At 47.2% G+C, this 13,432-nt stretch overlaps 1 protein-coding gene across 8 annotated transcripts in view; it reads left to right on the top strand.

Annotated features, from left to right (window-relative positions):
* The window catches only part of ABCC5 (ATP binding cassette subfamily C member 5), a 77,686-nt gene that overhangs the window by 48,909 nt on the left and 15,345 nt on the right, over positions 1 to 13,432 (top strand). For 6 of the 8 annotated variants that reach the window (XM_065674376.1, XM_065674375.1, XM_065674374.1 and 3 more), the window contains 2 exons: positions 279 to 443; positions 1,163 to 2,714. In XM_065674376.1, coding sequence (XP_065530448.1) covers positions 279 to 443; positions 1,163 to 1,264 — 267 coding nt within the window. In that variant the 3' untranslated portion in view covers positions 1,265 to 2,714. Of the gene's footprint in view, positions 1 to 278; positions 444 to 1,162; positions 2,715 to 6,770; positions 7,697 to 13,432 lie in introns of those variants that run through there. The other 2 variants (XM_065674382.1, XM_065674379.1) reach the window with 2 other exon arrangements.

Genomic DNA, 13,432 nt, shown 5'->3' with positions numbered 1-13,432 from the left:
ACTGAAAGTGATGGAAACTTGAGGGCCAGGTCGGAACCCACACATCTTGTGGCTCTAGGATGTGACCATAAAATGCATGTGTGATCCATAGGGCAACTTTATTGAAGGCAATTACATAAAGAAGACTGACAGGGTGCTTGTGAAAACTACCTTTGTGACTGTGGCTCTGTAAGAAACGTATAGAGTTGGTCATGATAATTCTGCCACTCTATGTTTTTTATGTTCAGGGAAGAAAAGCATTATTATGGGTAACAGCTAGGATTATGTGCTGCTTTCAGATTTTGATACTGGATGAAGCAACAGCTGCTATGGACACTGAGACAGACTTACTGATTCAGGAGACTATCAGAGAGGCATTTGCAGACTGCACTATGTTAACAATTGCTCATCGCCTGCACACGGTACTGGGCTCTGATCGGATCATGGTGCTAACACAAGGACAGGTAAGCAGAAAGATTTGTGGGTGCAGTTCCTGTTGTAGTCTGGTGGTGCCATATGTGTAGGCTGAACTGAAGGAGCAGCTAGTATTTCAGTGTAGAGAGAAAATCCTTTGTGTTCATTCACATCCTTGGTAATAATACTCCAGTAGAATCAGCTGTTGCCTGACCATGACAAGCAAAGAGGGCAAAATTTCTTTTACACTTCAAGAAAGTACCATAGAGCAACAGTCTCTTTTGTGTGTTTTTAATATTCCCTTGGTAGATTAATTCTGAGACGGGTAGTAAGGTAAGCATCTCTGCTGAGGCTCAACTGCAGTTTCCCATTACTTTCATGAAGGCCTGTGCTATCAAACAGGCATATGATGGATCCTTTACCCACTTTTCAGGATTCTATGTGGGAGCCATAAACAGACTGAATGTAAGAGCATTTGGCAGAGCTCTTAAAGGCAGAGGGGGCAAAACCACATAGCACCTGCCTCTGTTTGCCAGAGCCACCAGATACTGTTTCCTGCTGGGTAGTTCTAGTGTTTGAGCAAGTTTGAAGCATCCCAGGTTATAGTATGTATGCATAACTGTGTGCACTTTCACCCCCTGTTGTCGCATCTAAAGACGAATGCCATGTTTTTTGGCTTCTTCAGTACTGTTGCAAGTACAAGGCAGGGTGGGAATCCATTTTCTGCTGGGTTTTACTGACGTACTTTACCTGCCTTGTTTGCTTTTAGGTAGTGGAGTTCGACACGCCGTCTGCCCTTCTGGCCAATGAGAACTCGCGCTTCTATGCTATGTTTGCTGCTGCGGAGAACAAGGTTGCTGTCAAGGGCTAAAATTCAGGGCAAAGTCACTTTAATTTTGGAGAGCTACACTCTCTGCCTGTGGCAGGCTAGCTCTTCTTCCTCCTTCTCCTTCAAGCAGATTATTGCCTTTTCATCTTTTAATTTTTAGCACAATGTGTCAAGCCAGAGAGTTTTTAAAATGGTGTCAGAAGAATTCTTCATGTTTTTATTATTGTATTTATTCCATAATCATATTACTAATTTTTTGTTATTAAATGCACTCTACAAATGGCTCAGGGAGCCATAGTTACAAATGTATCAGAGGCCTATAATGAAGCTTTATACATGTAGCTATATCTATACATAATTCTGTATATAGCCTATATTTACAGTGGAAATGTAAGCTGTTTATTTTATATTAAAATAAGCACTGTATTAATAACAGTGCATATTCTTTTCTATCATTTTTGTACAGTTTACGGTACAAGAGATCTGGCTTTGTAATTGGACTGTATCAGACACCATTGTCTTTTACAGTTGGTCTTTTCCTAGTGCCAGATTTTCTGCGTGTCTGAGTGGAAGTGAAGCTTTGCAATAGTGTCCTTTATTGTCACATCTTTGTTGTCTAGCACAGGGGAGAAGAGCTCTGTGGTGTAACTATTGCATTGTAATTTATCAAAGCTATTTGGAGCATCACTAATGTTCACCATGGCAGCGGCTGCTGCTTCCCATAATGCTTTCCCAAAGCGGGGTTTTTAGTGACCTCCTGAGTGGAGAACCACCTCTGGGTCACATTAAGGCCTCATATTTTCTCAGTGTCCTGATACAGTATTTCTTACTGTGTCAGCAGGGTTTATTTTAATGCAAGCAAGCCCAAGCTCTTCCTGCTTCGCTGATCTAACAAAACCTAAATCTAACTGTTTGTGGAATGATCTGTAAGAAATTAATCATAAGGTTCAAGTCTCACACCCTGTATGCTAGCAGGAAAGCCTTTTCAGAGTTGCTTCAGCTGACTGACTCTTATCTTGAAGCTGTGAACGCTCTTCAGAGGTTTAGGTTGGCTTTCACTGGCATGGGTAGCACTAACTCTTTGTTCTGCTCACTTATACTAAGGTTAAACAGTATCAATATTTCCTGTTTCTTTATTGCACACTTGTTAAGGAAACAGTCCCCCACCCCATGTCTTCTGGAACTTGGAACAGGTTCCTGTTGATCAGGATATAACACTGGTGTAGGACATTGTTTTCTTACTGTAAAGAGACCTACCTCAGGTTACTAGGTCCTGCATAGTATGTTGCCATGATCACTGTACACCATACCTGTTTTGCGGGACCTGTGGCCCGGAGGGGCACGGTCGCTCCTATGATAGCTGTGACTTTCTGAATGGTCAGCGTTGCATGTCTTTGTCAACTTGGACATTTTGTAGCCTTAGCATGTTTGCAAAATGTTTCACCGAGGCAGAAATCTGAAAAGTAAATAAAACTATTTTGGGTTTTGTAAATTTGATTGACTTAAGTGGTTTGTTTTGGGCGAAAAATCACTTGGCACCTTTCTGAGCCCTGGAGGGCCGTTTTTGCAGGCTGTTCTTGTTTGTTTGTATTTTCCTCCCGTCTATGCACCACAGCCTGATCTTTCTTCCTTCAGAGTGGAAGTGTTTCTTTAAAAGTGTAGTGGGTAATTTTTATGCCCTCCAGCATGGGGGTGGTTTACAATATATGTATGTTTGTGTTGAGTAGTACAGGGAATAATAATTTCTTGTGCAAGTATTCAATCCAAGCAGCAAGGGGGGAGTTCAGATGGAATACAGAAGATCCTTCTTAGGCTCAGATTTTTTCACTTTCTTTACCTGCAAGTATTACTGTTTATAATGTGGCATGACTGCAAAGTCACAGCAACAAGCCTTTCTATCTACCAATACTACAGGCAAATAATGGCATTAACAAGGCTTAGACTGTAGCTTGATGTTTGGTTTTAATCAGAAGCTTGAGGACAAAAAGAAACTGGGAAGAGGCATGAGGCAGCAGAAGGTGAATAGGGCAAAGAGATAATGTCCTGCTTCTTCCTTAGAATTAGAGCTGGGTAGAATGTGAAGATGAAGGCTGAACACTTAAGGGGAGAGAAGGAGTGTGAAATGCATCTGCCTAAGGCTGTGGTTAAAACAGATCAGGCAGTTGGCATGTGCAACTCTGTCAAGGACAGGATTGTTTTGGACCTTTGGACCCTGCAGAACTGAGTTCTCAAGTCCTGCTGGGGTCAGAGCATGGCTTCATTTTGCAGCTAAAGCTGAGCTAATGGCAGTCTGGGCAAAAGGGAAGCCATCCTGATCTTGTCCTCCTTCTTCTTCCAGGCTGGGAGTTCCTTCTGCTTTTCCTGATGCCAGCACTAGCTCTTGCCTGGTCCAGCAGTTGACCCAGTTCAGAAAGCTAACTTGCAGAAAGCTTACCCTTCAAAAGCAGGATTGCTGTACAAAGAAGGAGACAGGAAGGCACACCTGGAAGGGAGGTGAAGTGGGGCTGCTATTTTCAGTAGGTGCTAACTGTAACACTGGTATAGGTATGAGGAGAAACTGCTCAGGATTCATTGCACCAAACTGCTGCTTCCCAGTTATGCTGCTAAAAAGGTCAATATTTTACTCCTGCTTTGGGGAGCTGAAATAGCTGAAGGTGTCAGACAAGGGCCTATGAGAGAGCAGGTGAACACTCACCTGCAGACAGCAGGGATTAACTCAACTGTTTTGTTAAACCTTAGCTCCAGCATTGTTACTTCAGAATTAAGGAGAGAGACTGCCAGAGGGAGATGTTTGTTCTGCTGTAATCACTTAATCTGCTTCATTTGACACTTGTCTCACAGACAATACACAAGTATTGCTTCTCACACGGGTAGCAGTAATTTTTTTTATTGGCTTTTGTCCTGAACCACAGGAGCAAGCGGAGGCCTGGCCCAGGGCTCTGTCACTGAAGTGAAAGGAAGAAACATCAGCATTTACAAATGAGACTGAAATATCTGTATCTTTGAAGCATTCTACAAGAGATTGAGGATGATGGGAATTTTCAGCAGTTGGATCCTGCTTTAGAATTTATAGGGAGGGATCCCACAGAACAGTTCATCCTGCAAGGATTAGAATAAGACTGTGGACTTGGGACAGAGGTTTTCCTTAAAGAGATCCTACCCAAAATAGCAGGGAGATCACACATCATTATGGTATGGTTTAACCCCAGCTGACAACTAAGCACCACACAGCTTCCTCCCCCCAGGTGGGATGACAAAGAGAACTGAAATGATAAAAGTGAGAAAGTTAAGGACAGTTATAGGTATAATAGGTAAAGCAAAACCCACACATGCAAGCAAAACAATCCATGGAATTAATTCACCACTTCCCAGCTGCAGGCAGGTGTTCAGCCATTCCCAGGAAAGCAGGGGTCCATTGTGTGATATGAAATATCCCTTAAATCAGTTGGGGCAACCGTCCTGGCTGTGTCCCCTCCCAACTTCTTGTGCAGCTGCAGCCTACCCACAGGTAGAGAAGCAGAAAGGCCTTGACCCTGTGTAAGCACTGCTCAGCAGTAACTGATATTACATCCCTGTGTAATCAGCAGTATTTCAGCACATATCCAAAACATAGCCCCATACCAGCTACTCTGAAGAAAGTGAACTGTACTGCGGCCAAAACCAGCACACCTTTGTAGTATGTAGCAAAGGCTGAAGCCCAAGTCCAACAGGTGTGCCACTTGAGAGAGATTTGTCTGGGATATTATCCTCCAGAATTTTGATTGCATCAGTTTTGCTTATTCTGTCCAAATGCAGCCAGTGCAGCTGATCTTTAAGTGCAACTTACTATCATAAGCTTAGAGGCCCTGAGAGAATATTTTCCTGCTCATCTCATCTATCTGATGAGTGGAAATGTTGCACTTGCTCAGGACTTCAATCAAAATGCAGGGAGGATTCTTCTAAAACGGCCCAGTGGGGTCAGTGTGCAGCTAAGTTGGTGTAATTAAGTCCCAGGTCCTGAACCTGGACTAGCTTGAACACATGAGGAGACTTCATTATCTGTGGTGAAGATCATACGGGGTCAGATTCTGGTATGTTACCCCTACATGAAAGCTAGAGGGAGATGGAGCAGTCTTAGTACATTGCTTGGAACAAAGTTTGAAAAAGCACTATTGTTGTTTCAAAAGGCAAATGGGATGAGTACGAAAAAGTGTCAGAAGGGAAGGATAAATGCAGAAAATGCCATTTATGAGTGGAGGATGTGGAGAGAAAAGGTAGCAGGAAAAAAAGTTTCTCTTAATTAGGAGGGGATTGGGCAAAGCCAAAGTTGCTTCTTGAAGGTGCTTCAAAGGAACATACTGAGAAGGTGCAGGGAGGCTGTAATCCCCTCATCAACCAAAGAGCTTTACTGAAGGCTGCCTTGTTCTTTTTTGCTGCAGCTGTAGTGTGTGTTTTACTATAAGTAATCACACAAGATTTCTTTGTAGACCCAGCTTCAGGTCAGTCTAGGATAATGTGTAGTTTGGTTTACCCTTGGTTCAGCGGGTAACAGCAGCCATATTGTGCTGGAGCCACAGTTTCTGCCTCAAATATGATACGGTGGACACTCCACTGGAACTTGGTGCATATGCTGCTGTTAGTAGTGTAAGGCATGGGAGGCTTTTACAATGTGCCACTATGGGTTTGTTAAACCCACGATCAGGTAATAACTGTTCATGTATCATCCACAAGATGTGCCTTGGAGGCTGAAAGTAGTTTTTTAGGCAGAGATTTCCTTGGACAGCATGGAGTTCAAATCACAGTGCTTCCAGCACACCTCCTGCCTTCCTTCCAGCATATCTTGTCATGCAGAGAAACAAGTGGTTGTTTAAAGACGGTATTTTGTGGTTTCTGTCCTTCACGGTTTAGGAAGGCAGCAGTGGATGGTGTACGACTGATTGCCTCGAGGGATGGGGAAAAGTTAAGTGCACTGTGTCTTGAGCTGTGATCCGGGGCGAGCGGGGGGACAGTTTAGTGTGAGTGTAGGAGGAAGGCAGCCAAGGTGAGAGGGAGATTAAAACAGGGGCTCTCTGGAGCGTTCTGGTAGAGGCGGGGCTGTCAGGGATAGATCGTGAGCTGGGCGTGAGGAGCACAACCCTGAGCAGGACGGAGGAAGGCAAGGAGGTACCAGGGGCATTAGGGTGTATGTGTCAGCCCCGCTGGGAGCCGGGGCGGGGAGTTACGGCGTTGTTTGCCTTGGAGCTGGGTAAGGGGGTGAAAACGAAGTGTTCCGGCTGTGCGGAGGAGGCCGAGCTGGCGGGGAGGCTGCAACGGGGGCAGGAGGGAGCGGCGCGGGGGCTCCGTGGGCCCGGGGTCAGGGAGCAGGGCTGAGGGGCGCCGGCGGGGCCCGCGCCCGTTCCGCGCCGCCGCGGCAAGCGGGCTGCGCGCGGCGCAACGCCGGCACCCGGCCGCCGGGGGGCGCGCCCAACCACGCCGGGCAGCGGCGGGCCGGCGCCCCGCGGTGCGCGCGCAGCCGACGGGCGGGGCGGGGCTGTCCTCGAGCTCCCCGAGCCGTGCCGCGCGTCGCCCCCTGGCGGCCTTGCTCGCCGCGGCTGTTCCGGGCCCGGGCCCTGCGTTCCCTCAGCCGGTGCCTTTTCCGCACCCCCCCCCCCCCCCCGCCGCTCCCCCCTCCCCGCCCCGGTCGCTCCGGCCGCCGGGGCCTCCCTCCTCCCCGCCCGCCCATGGATTTCACATAGCAGCAGCAGCCGCCTCCGTCTCCTCCTCCTCCGCCGCTCCATGGCGGCTCCGGCTCCGCGGCCACCCGGCCTGTGCTGCTGCCGCAAGGGGTCCGCGGCCGGGCCGGAGGCGCCGCCGGCCCCGCCGCCGCCTCCCGAGCCGCCGCCGGACGTGGCGTCGGCCTCCAGCTCTCAGCTCTTCAGCCTCCGCCACCTGCACCTGGGGCTGGAGCTGCGGCCCGAGGCGCGGGCGCTGGCGGGCTGCCTGGTGCTGGAGCTCTGCGCCCTGCGGCCGCAGCCCCACGCCCTGGTGCTGGACGTGCACCCGGCCCTACGCGTCCTCTCGGCCGCCTACCGCCGCGCCACGGTGGGGGAAGCGCCCTGCTCCTTCGCCTTCTCGCCCGCCGAGGCCGCCACCGCCGCCACCCCGCTGCCCCCTCCGCCCTGCCCGCCGCCGCCACCGCCGCCCTGCGCGCCGCCCTGCGCCGCCAGCCCGCCCTCCACCGCCACCTTCCTCTCGGCGCCCTGCATCGCCGCCAGCCCGCTGCCTGCCGCCGCCGCGCCCCCGCTGGAGCCGCCCGCCAGCCCCTCGCCCGCCGCCGAGCCGCCGCCGCCGCTGCCCGTCTTCGCCCAGCCACCCTGCGCCGCCTGCCCGCTCGGCTTCAGGGTGGACCCCTTCACCGACTACGGCTCGTCCCTCACCATCTCCCTGCCAGCCGCCCTGCAGCCGCACCAGCCCTTCCAGATCATCGTCCGCTACACCACGGCCGACGGCCCTGCCGTGAGTACTGGGCTGCGGAGGGCGGCGGGGCCCAGATGGGAGGGTTGCGGGGTGGGAGGCCGAGTCCCAGGACGGCTGGTGGGCCCTCCCGTGTCACCCGCGCCTTCCACACATTTCCTTCTGCTGTAACTGACCGTAGGGGAAGTGCCGTGGCCCCGCAGCAAAGGCGGCGGGAGATGCTTCACTGTCAGCCCCTCCTTTTATGTCCCCGTCCCTCTGCTGCACCTCTCCTCCTCCCCCGGTAGCTGCCTGCCTGCTGTCAGCAGCATTTGTTCCCTGTCCGGGGCCCGCAGCAGCACCCGGCGGTGCCCGTCCCTGCCCGCTGCCCCCTAGTCCTGCGCGGTGCCGTGCTCAACGGTGATGCTCGCACCTTCCCAGGCCACTCCGCTTCCCTCGCTTTCCCTCTGCTGTTCATCCCCCATCACGGTAGTAATTTTAAAGTTTTTCATCTTTTAAGGGTATTGCAGTTGCTGGGGAGGAGTGTGAAAAACCGAGAACTCATGCCTGCCTGAATTCTTCAGGACAATTTACGTAATTCCCAAATATGCGAGTTTCCCCATGGATGTTGCCAGGTGCTTACAAAACCAGGCCTTGTGCACCTTGGCGACAGTTTGGGAGCTTTGAGAGGAGCATAGGGATATTCCATGTATTCCTAAAAGTTACCTGCTTGAAAAAAAGAAAGAGAAGTGACCCCAAGCCACCAATTTTGATGTGGCCACGAGAGGTGCTTCTATGTCTGCATGGATTAACCTTCTTCCGTAGTGAGATGCTTTGTAAATTCTGTCACTTCTTTTAACCCCCTGGTATTTGGAAGCACTTTCTTTTTGCTGCCCTCTTGGGTGCTTTCTAGCAGATCTTGTGTTTTAAAGAAGTTCTGAGAGTAAAAATTTAAATTGGTGACTAGAGCATCAGTTCTTTTTGTTACTGTACAGCCTGCTCAGGCTGGGAATTAAACTAACGTGATTTTCGTCACGTGGTTCATGAGTCTATTTGCCAAAGAGATGTTTTTTGAGAGTCTTGCAACTTTGATGCCTCTGTCTTGCCTAATGGAATTGACTCTCACCCTGCTGGTCTGGAACTGCTGTTGCATTGGTCAGAAATGTGTGGATCTATTTGATTATTACAGTGTGTTTAGCAAGAATTGAATACTAACAGTTTCAAATAACCCAATAGCATGTACATACCAGGCCTTTCCTTTGAAAGGAGAGTGTTGCTGAATAGAATGAGTTTGCTGGATCTTTTTCTGTCTGATTTTAATGCTACAGTGAAGCTCACAAAAGTGACTTCATTCTCAGAATGATCTGGATAGTCTTGCTACATTGCCTCATTTGGAATAGTGAGTTCCACATAAAGATTTTTATTGACAGAAGTTTCCTTTTCTTATATGGTTACCTTTTAACATGCTGGTCTTTCCCTAAAAGCACAAAAATGAGATGAAATTCTGGCACTTTTAAATTCACAGCCACTTGTGAGGATACTGTTCCTTTTCAGCTCTGGAACTCCTGGATTAAATATTTCTTTGTACAATACTCTGCTGTGGTTTTCTGCACTGAAGAGGTATGTGAGAGATGTCTTTCAGGGCCTGCAGTGTGTTCAGAAGATTTTGTTCTTTTTTTCCTTCAAGATTCTGTGAAGAAACCTGTTTCTTTTGCCCACTCTCTGCCTTTTTTATGGTGAGAAGGCTTTACAGCTAATTTGGTGGTGTTGTGTGCTTCATAATCATTCTCAGTATGGCTAAGCCATACCTCCCGAAGTACATGATAACATACTTTCCTCCTCTTGAGCAAATTGTTTATTTTAGGCTAGCCTGTGCTTTCTCCTGGGTTTTGCCAGCTCTTTTGCCAGAGGGGCAGACTGTCCTGCTGTGTCTGTGGAGATGATCTCAGATGTAACAAAATACTGCTGTGACACTCAGCTTTAGAAATGATCTGACAACCACTGGAAGGTGCAGGGCTCTGATTGATGTGATGTTTGTTTAGTTTCTCCTTGGCCCTACACATAGTACAGCATGAATGCTACACATTTGAGGATGCAGAGAGTAGGGCATTTTTTCATTCCCTCTGTTGTTTGTCTTGCTTCCTCTGGGTCAGACGTGAACCAGCTATTTTTCTTCCTGTCTTTTGAAGCCTATTGTACCTTTAATGGTGTGTATTACTTCAGTTGAAATGAAGCTACAAGGACTCATGTCAAAATATTATTGATGGTTACACTGTCAGGGGCATGCATTGCCCTTTTCAAGTGATACTGAAAAGTAGAAGCAGGCATGCTCACTCCCATAAATTGTACCCGGTTTTCTCGCTCACTATTGTAGGTTTTGGCTGGCAGAACATTTGTCCTTGAGTAGCACCTGCTCTAGCCCTTCGCGTTCAGCATGCTGAACTATTTGTTTGTGGATCCGAAGTCAGTCTGTGCCATTGTAGAGCTCTCTGTCATGGTTGTTGTTCAGCCCAGTGTTGCGTTTTTGTAGGGATGAGTAACACATGTGTATAAGGGTGACCTGGTTTATACTCATGTCTAGTACATTTTCTCGCAGTCCTTTTACTCTGTGTTATTGAAGCGACTTCACAGTGTTAGATGTCTCTCCTAAAAGTTCTGTTTTCTTTGGCCTTTCTGTGAACATAATCTGTTTAGGTCAGGGTTTATTTTCTATGGGACCCTTAGTGTACTTGTGGGACCTATAAAACAGTGAATTCGTGTTACATTACAGTGCAGCATGGATGTGTTGGCAGTAAGATCAGCAGTGGAGACAGTAGTCTGTTTAAAATTAGAAACCTGTTGCCTTGATATACTTGGTTTGAGCCATCTGGATATGTTATTTGACTGTCCCATTATTTCTTGTGTGGAGGAAGGAGCCAAGATCTTTGGTTGTTTGATGGACATTGAGAGACAGCTGAGAGATTAATTCTGCCTTTCACAGAGCATTCCAGCTCCCTGTGCTGTTAGGAAACCATCTGCTTGGTACATCACCAGTTTGCATCAGAAGTGAGACCGTCATAAACATTTTGTGTCTCTCATGGTGTGGGCTGAAGGCACACGTTAATCAGGTGTATCAGTGACAGTAGCCTGGCTCTTTCTCCCCTTCTTTTCCCTTGCCCCCTTACTTCTTGGTCCTATAAATACTCTTTCAGAAGCTTTTTTTTTTTTTTTCTTTTCGTTCCCTAGGGAGAAAAGTCTACATCCAGCTCTTGCTCACTGTGTCACACCTGATTTGGCAGTGTACGTGTTAACACCAGTGCTATTTTCTTTCAATGACAACCTTCAGTGCAAACCCTGCTCTGTGTTCTGGTATGAAAAATGATAACATTTCCTCATCTTCAGGATTTAGTGCTAAGGACAGTCATTTTTGCAGTGTGGAAACTTCCCCGTTCTATTAGATTTGTCCTGATTCCTCACAGTGACTTGCTGTCTAGGTGTGTGCCTTGTTGCTCCTGTCACATTCTCTGCATCTCGGAAGTGTGGTTTACTTTGTTGTCAGGTGAAGTGGCTTGTTGTTGGTCTAGAACAGAAACTGTGGCATTACAGCTCTTCTTGGGAGCTTCATCAGTAATGCAGTAGAAACATGGAGAGATTAAAAACTGAGAGAGGCTTAGCAAATTGCCTCTGTCATTTGTGGATTTGGGTGAAAGATTATAATCTAACTCAATAAAAATAATATTATTGGCAAGAGCCTTATAAAGTGTGAGCTGCCTTGCAGCAGGGGGAAGCCTGCACTGCCCAGAGCCTCTGTTCAGCAGAGGAACTAAACATCAGAATCTTTGGTTTTGCTTGAAATGCATCATAGAGCAGCTTTAATGTGTGAAACATCTCTCCTGTATACATGAAAAACTGTATAAAAATGATAAGCACTTTGACATCACATATATTTCCAAAGGGGAATACAGGAGGGATTTGGATGTAGAGCAGATGAAATGGTCCCGAGTACTGCTCTGTCTCTATGTAGTGCTCCACCCCCAGCAGCACCCTGCTTCATGCGCTCCTTTCTGGGATGCTGCTTGTGCTCATTTTCCCCAGGCCAGAGCCCTGCCTCTGTCCGGCAGCATAGCCTGATCTATTTATATTACAGATCTATTTATATTATTTCAGGATAACTTTCATCATTGTTCCAAGTGCATCTGGAAAGAGAGACGGAGGCTTGCCATGTAGCTGCAGACATTAGGAAACAGGGGGAAAAAGTACTTCATCCTCTGCAAATGTTTTCCCTCTTGGCCTGTGAGGCTGGTGCTTCATTTAACTTCAACCAAATGTCAAATAAAGGGGGACCAGTTGAAAAGAAATTGTCCTTAATTTTTGTAAACAAGAATCGGCTTCTCCATTCCCCTTTGCTTCCTGCATATGTTTCCTTCCTGTGCTGGCCACGGAGAACTTCCCCTTATCTCTCCGCTCTAAACACATTGTCTGTCAGCCCTTTTTCCTTCCTACTCTAGTGTTGCAACTTAGGTCCAGTGGTGTCTTATCTCTCTGTTTTCTTTGTTAGCCTTTTCTGTCTCAAAAAGCAAAGGAAGCAGGACCTTTTGAAGGTGAATCTCTTCAGCGGGACCAATGATACAGATTGTAAGTCAGACTTTTTGTGATATGAGCACAAAGCCAGTGATAAAGGAGTGATTTTAAAAGTTGGCATTGGGGCAGATCTTTAAAAACTTCATTTCTGAGGCTCTTTCCTAGATCATTAGAAAGCCACCACTGCCATGCATTAAAACGTAGCACTTGAATTTTTATGTGAATGTGTGTTCTAGGTGGAAGCTATTAGTTTCAAACTGAAGGTTTTAATGAGATGTATGTTCCCAAATGTTTTCTGGAATAGTTGTCTCCAGTTCCATAATGTCACATCACAGAGATTATATTCATTGCTGTGAAATGCAGGTATCCATAGTGTGGAAATCAGTAGCGATGCAGTGCACCTCAGCTGTGACCTAGGGATTTGGCCATTGAGAGGCTGAAATGCAGCACGTGGATTTGAATAGTCGCGTAGCCTTAGCCCCTGCAGTGTACATGAGACAGGGTTCATCAGAAGTCATGCTTTTAAGCATGTTTCTGGCACAACAGGCTTGAAGCGGAAGAGGGCAATCTTAAAACAAATTTCAAGGAAAGAATGCTGCTTTGAGATTAATTTTACTTCTAGATAAAAGTTTTTAGTTTTGTAATGCCTTCTGCCTAAAAAAACCCCAAAAATCAACCCATATTTGCCAGTGGAAGCGTGAACCTCTAAGAATAACTGAAAGCTGCTGACAGTATGTTTCCCTTACCCTTCACTGATCCCTGGGAGTGCTATTGAAGTGGATGATTTGGGAGAGGGGCATGCTGGCATCTGAGGAGAAAGCAAGGGGGGAATATAACAAAGAGTAACTTTATAGGACAGAGGGAAAGAGAGAAAACTTTTGACTTCCAGAACACAGAGAGGTGAACTATGAGACAGAATTGTAATATGCTGTTAAAATGAGAGCAGATACAGTACCCAGGCTTCTCTTCTGTAAGTACCTCATTGCTTTCTTTTGGGGCCCAGAACTGACCTAGTGTGTGTGCTAACTGCTGTTCCTGAATTCAGATTTATTGGTTGCTTTGATCTAGGAATTCAGCAGACTCAGAGGTTTTATTACTGGCGCTTGGCTGTTCCTAAGACTTCCAGTGGTTACAACTTTATTGCAAGTTTCACAATATTTGATATTTTCCGTAGAAGCGTAGCTCCAGAGTTCTAGGATTACAAGAAAATCCTTGTTTAAAGTTGTTCCTGCACTTCAG

The sequence above is a fragment of the Lathamus discolor genome, chromosome 3 (assembly GCF_037157495.1).
Source record: "Lathamus discolor isolate bLatDis1 chromosome 3, bLatDis1.hap1, whole genome shotgun sequence".
Lineage (NCBI taxonomy): Eukaryota > Metazoa > Chordata > Aves > Psittaciformes > Psittacidae > Lathamus > Lathamus discolor.
This window is presented reverse-complemented; position numbering and strand designations above follow the sequence as displayed.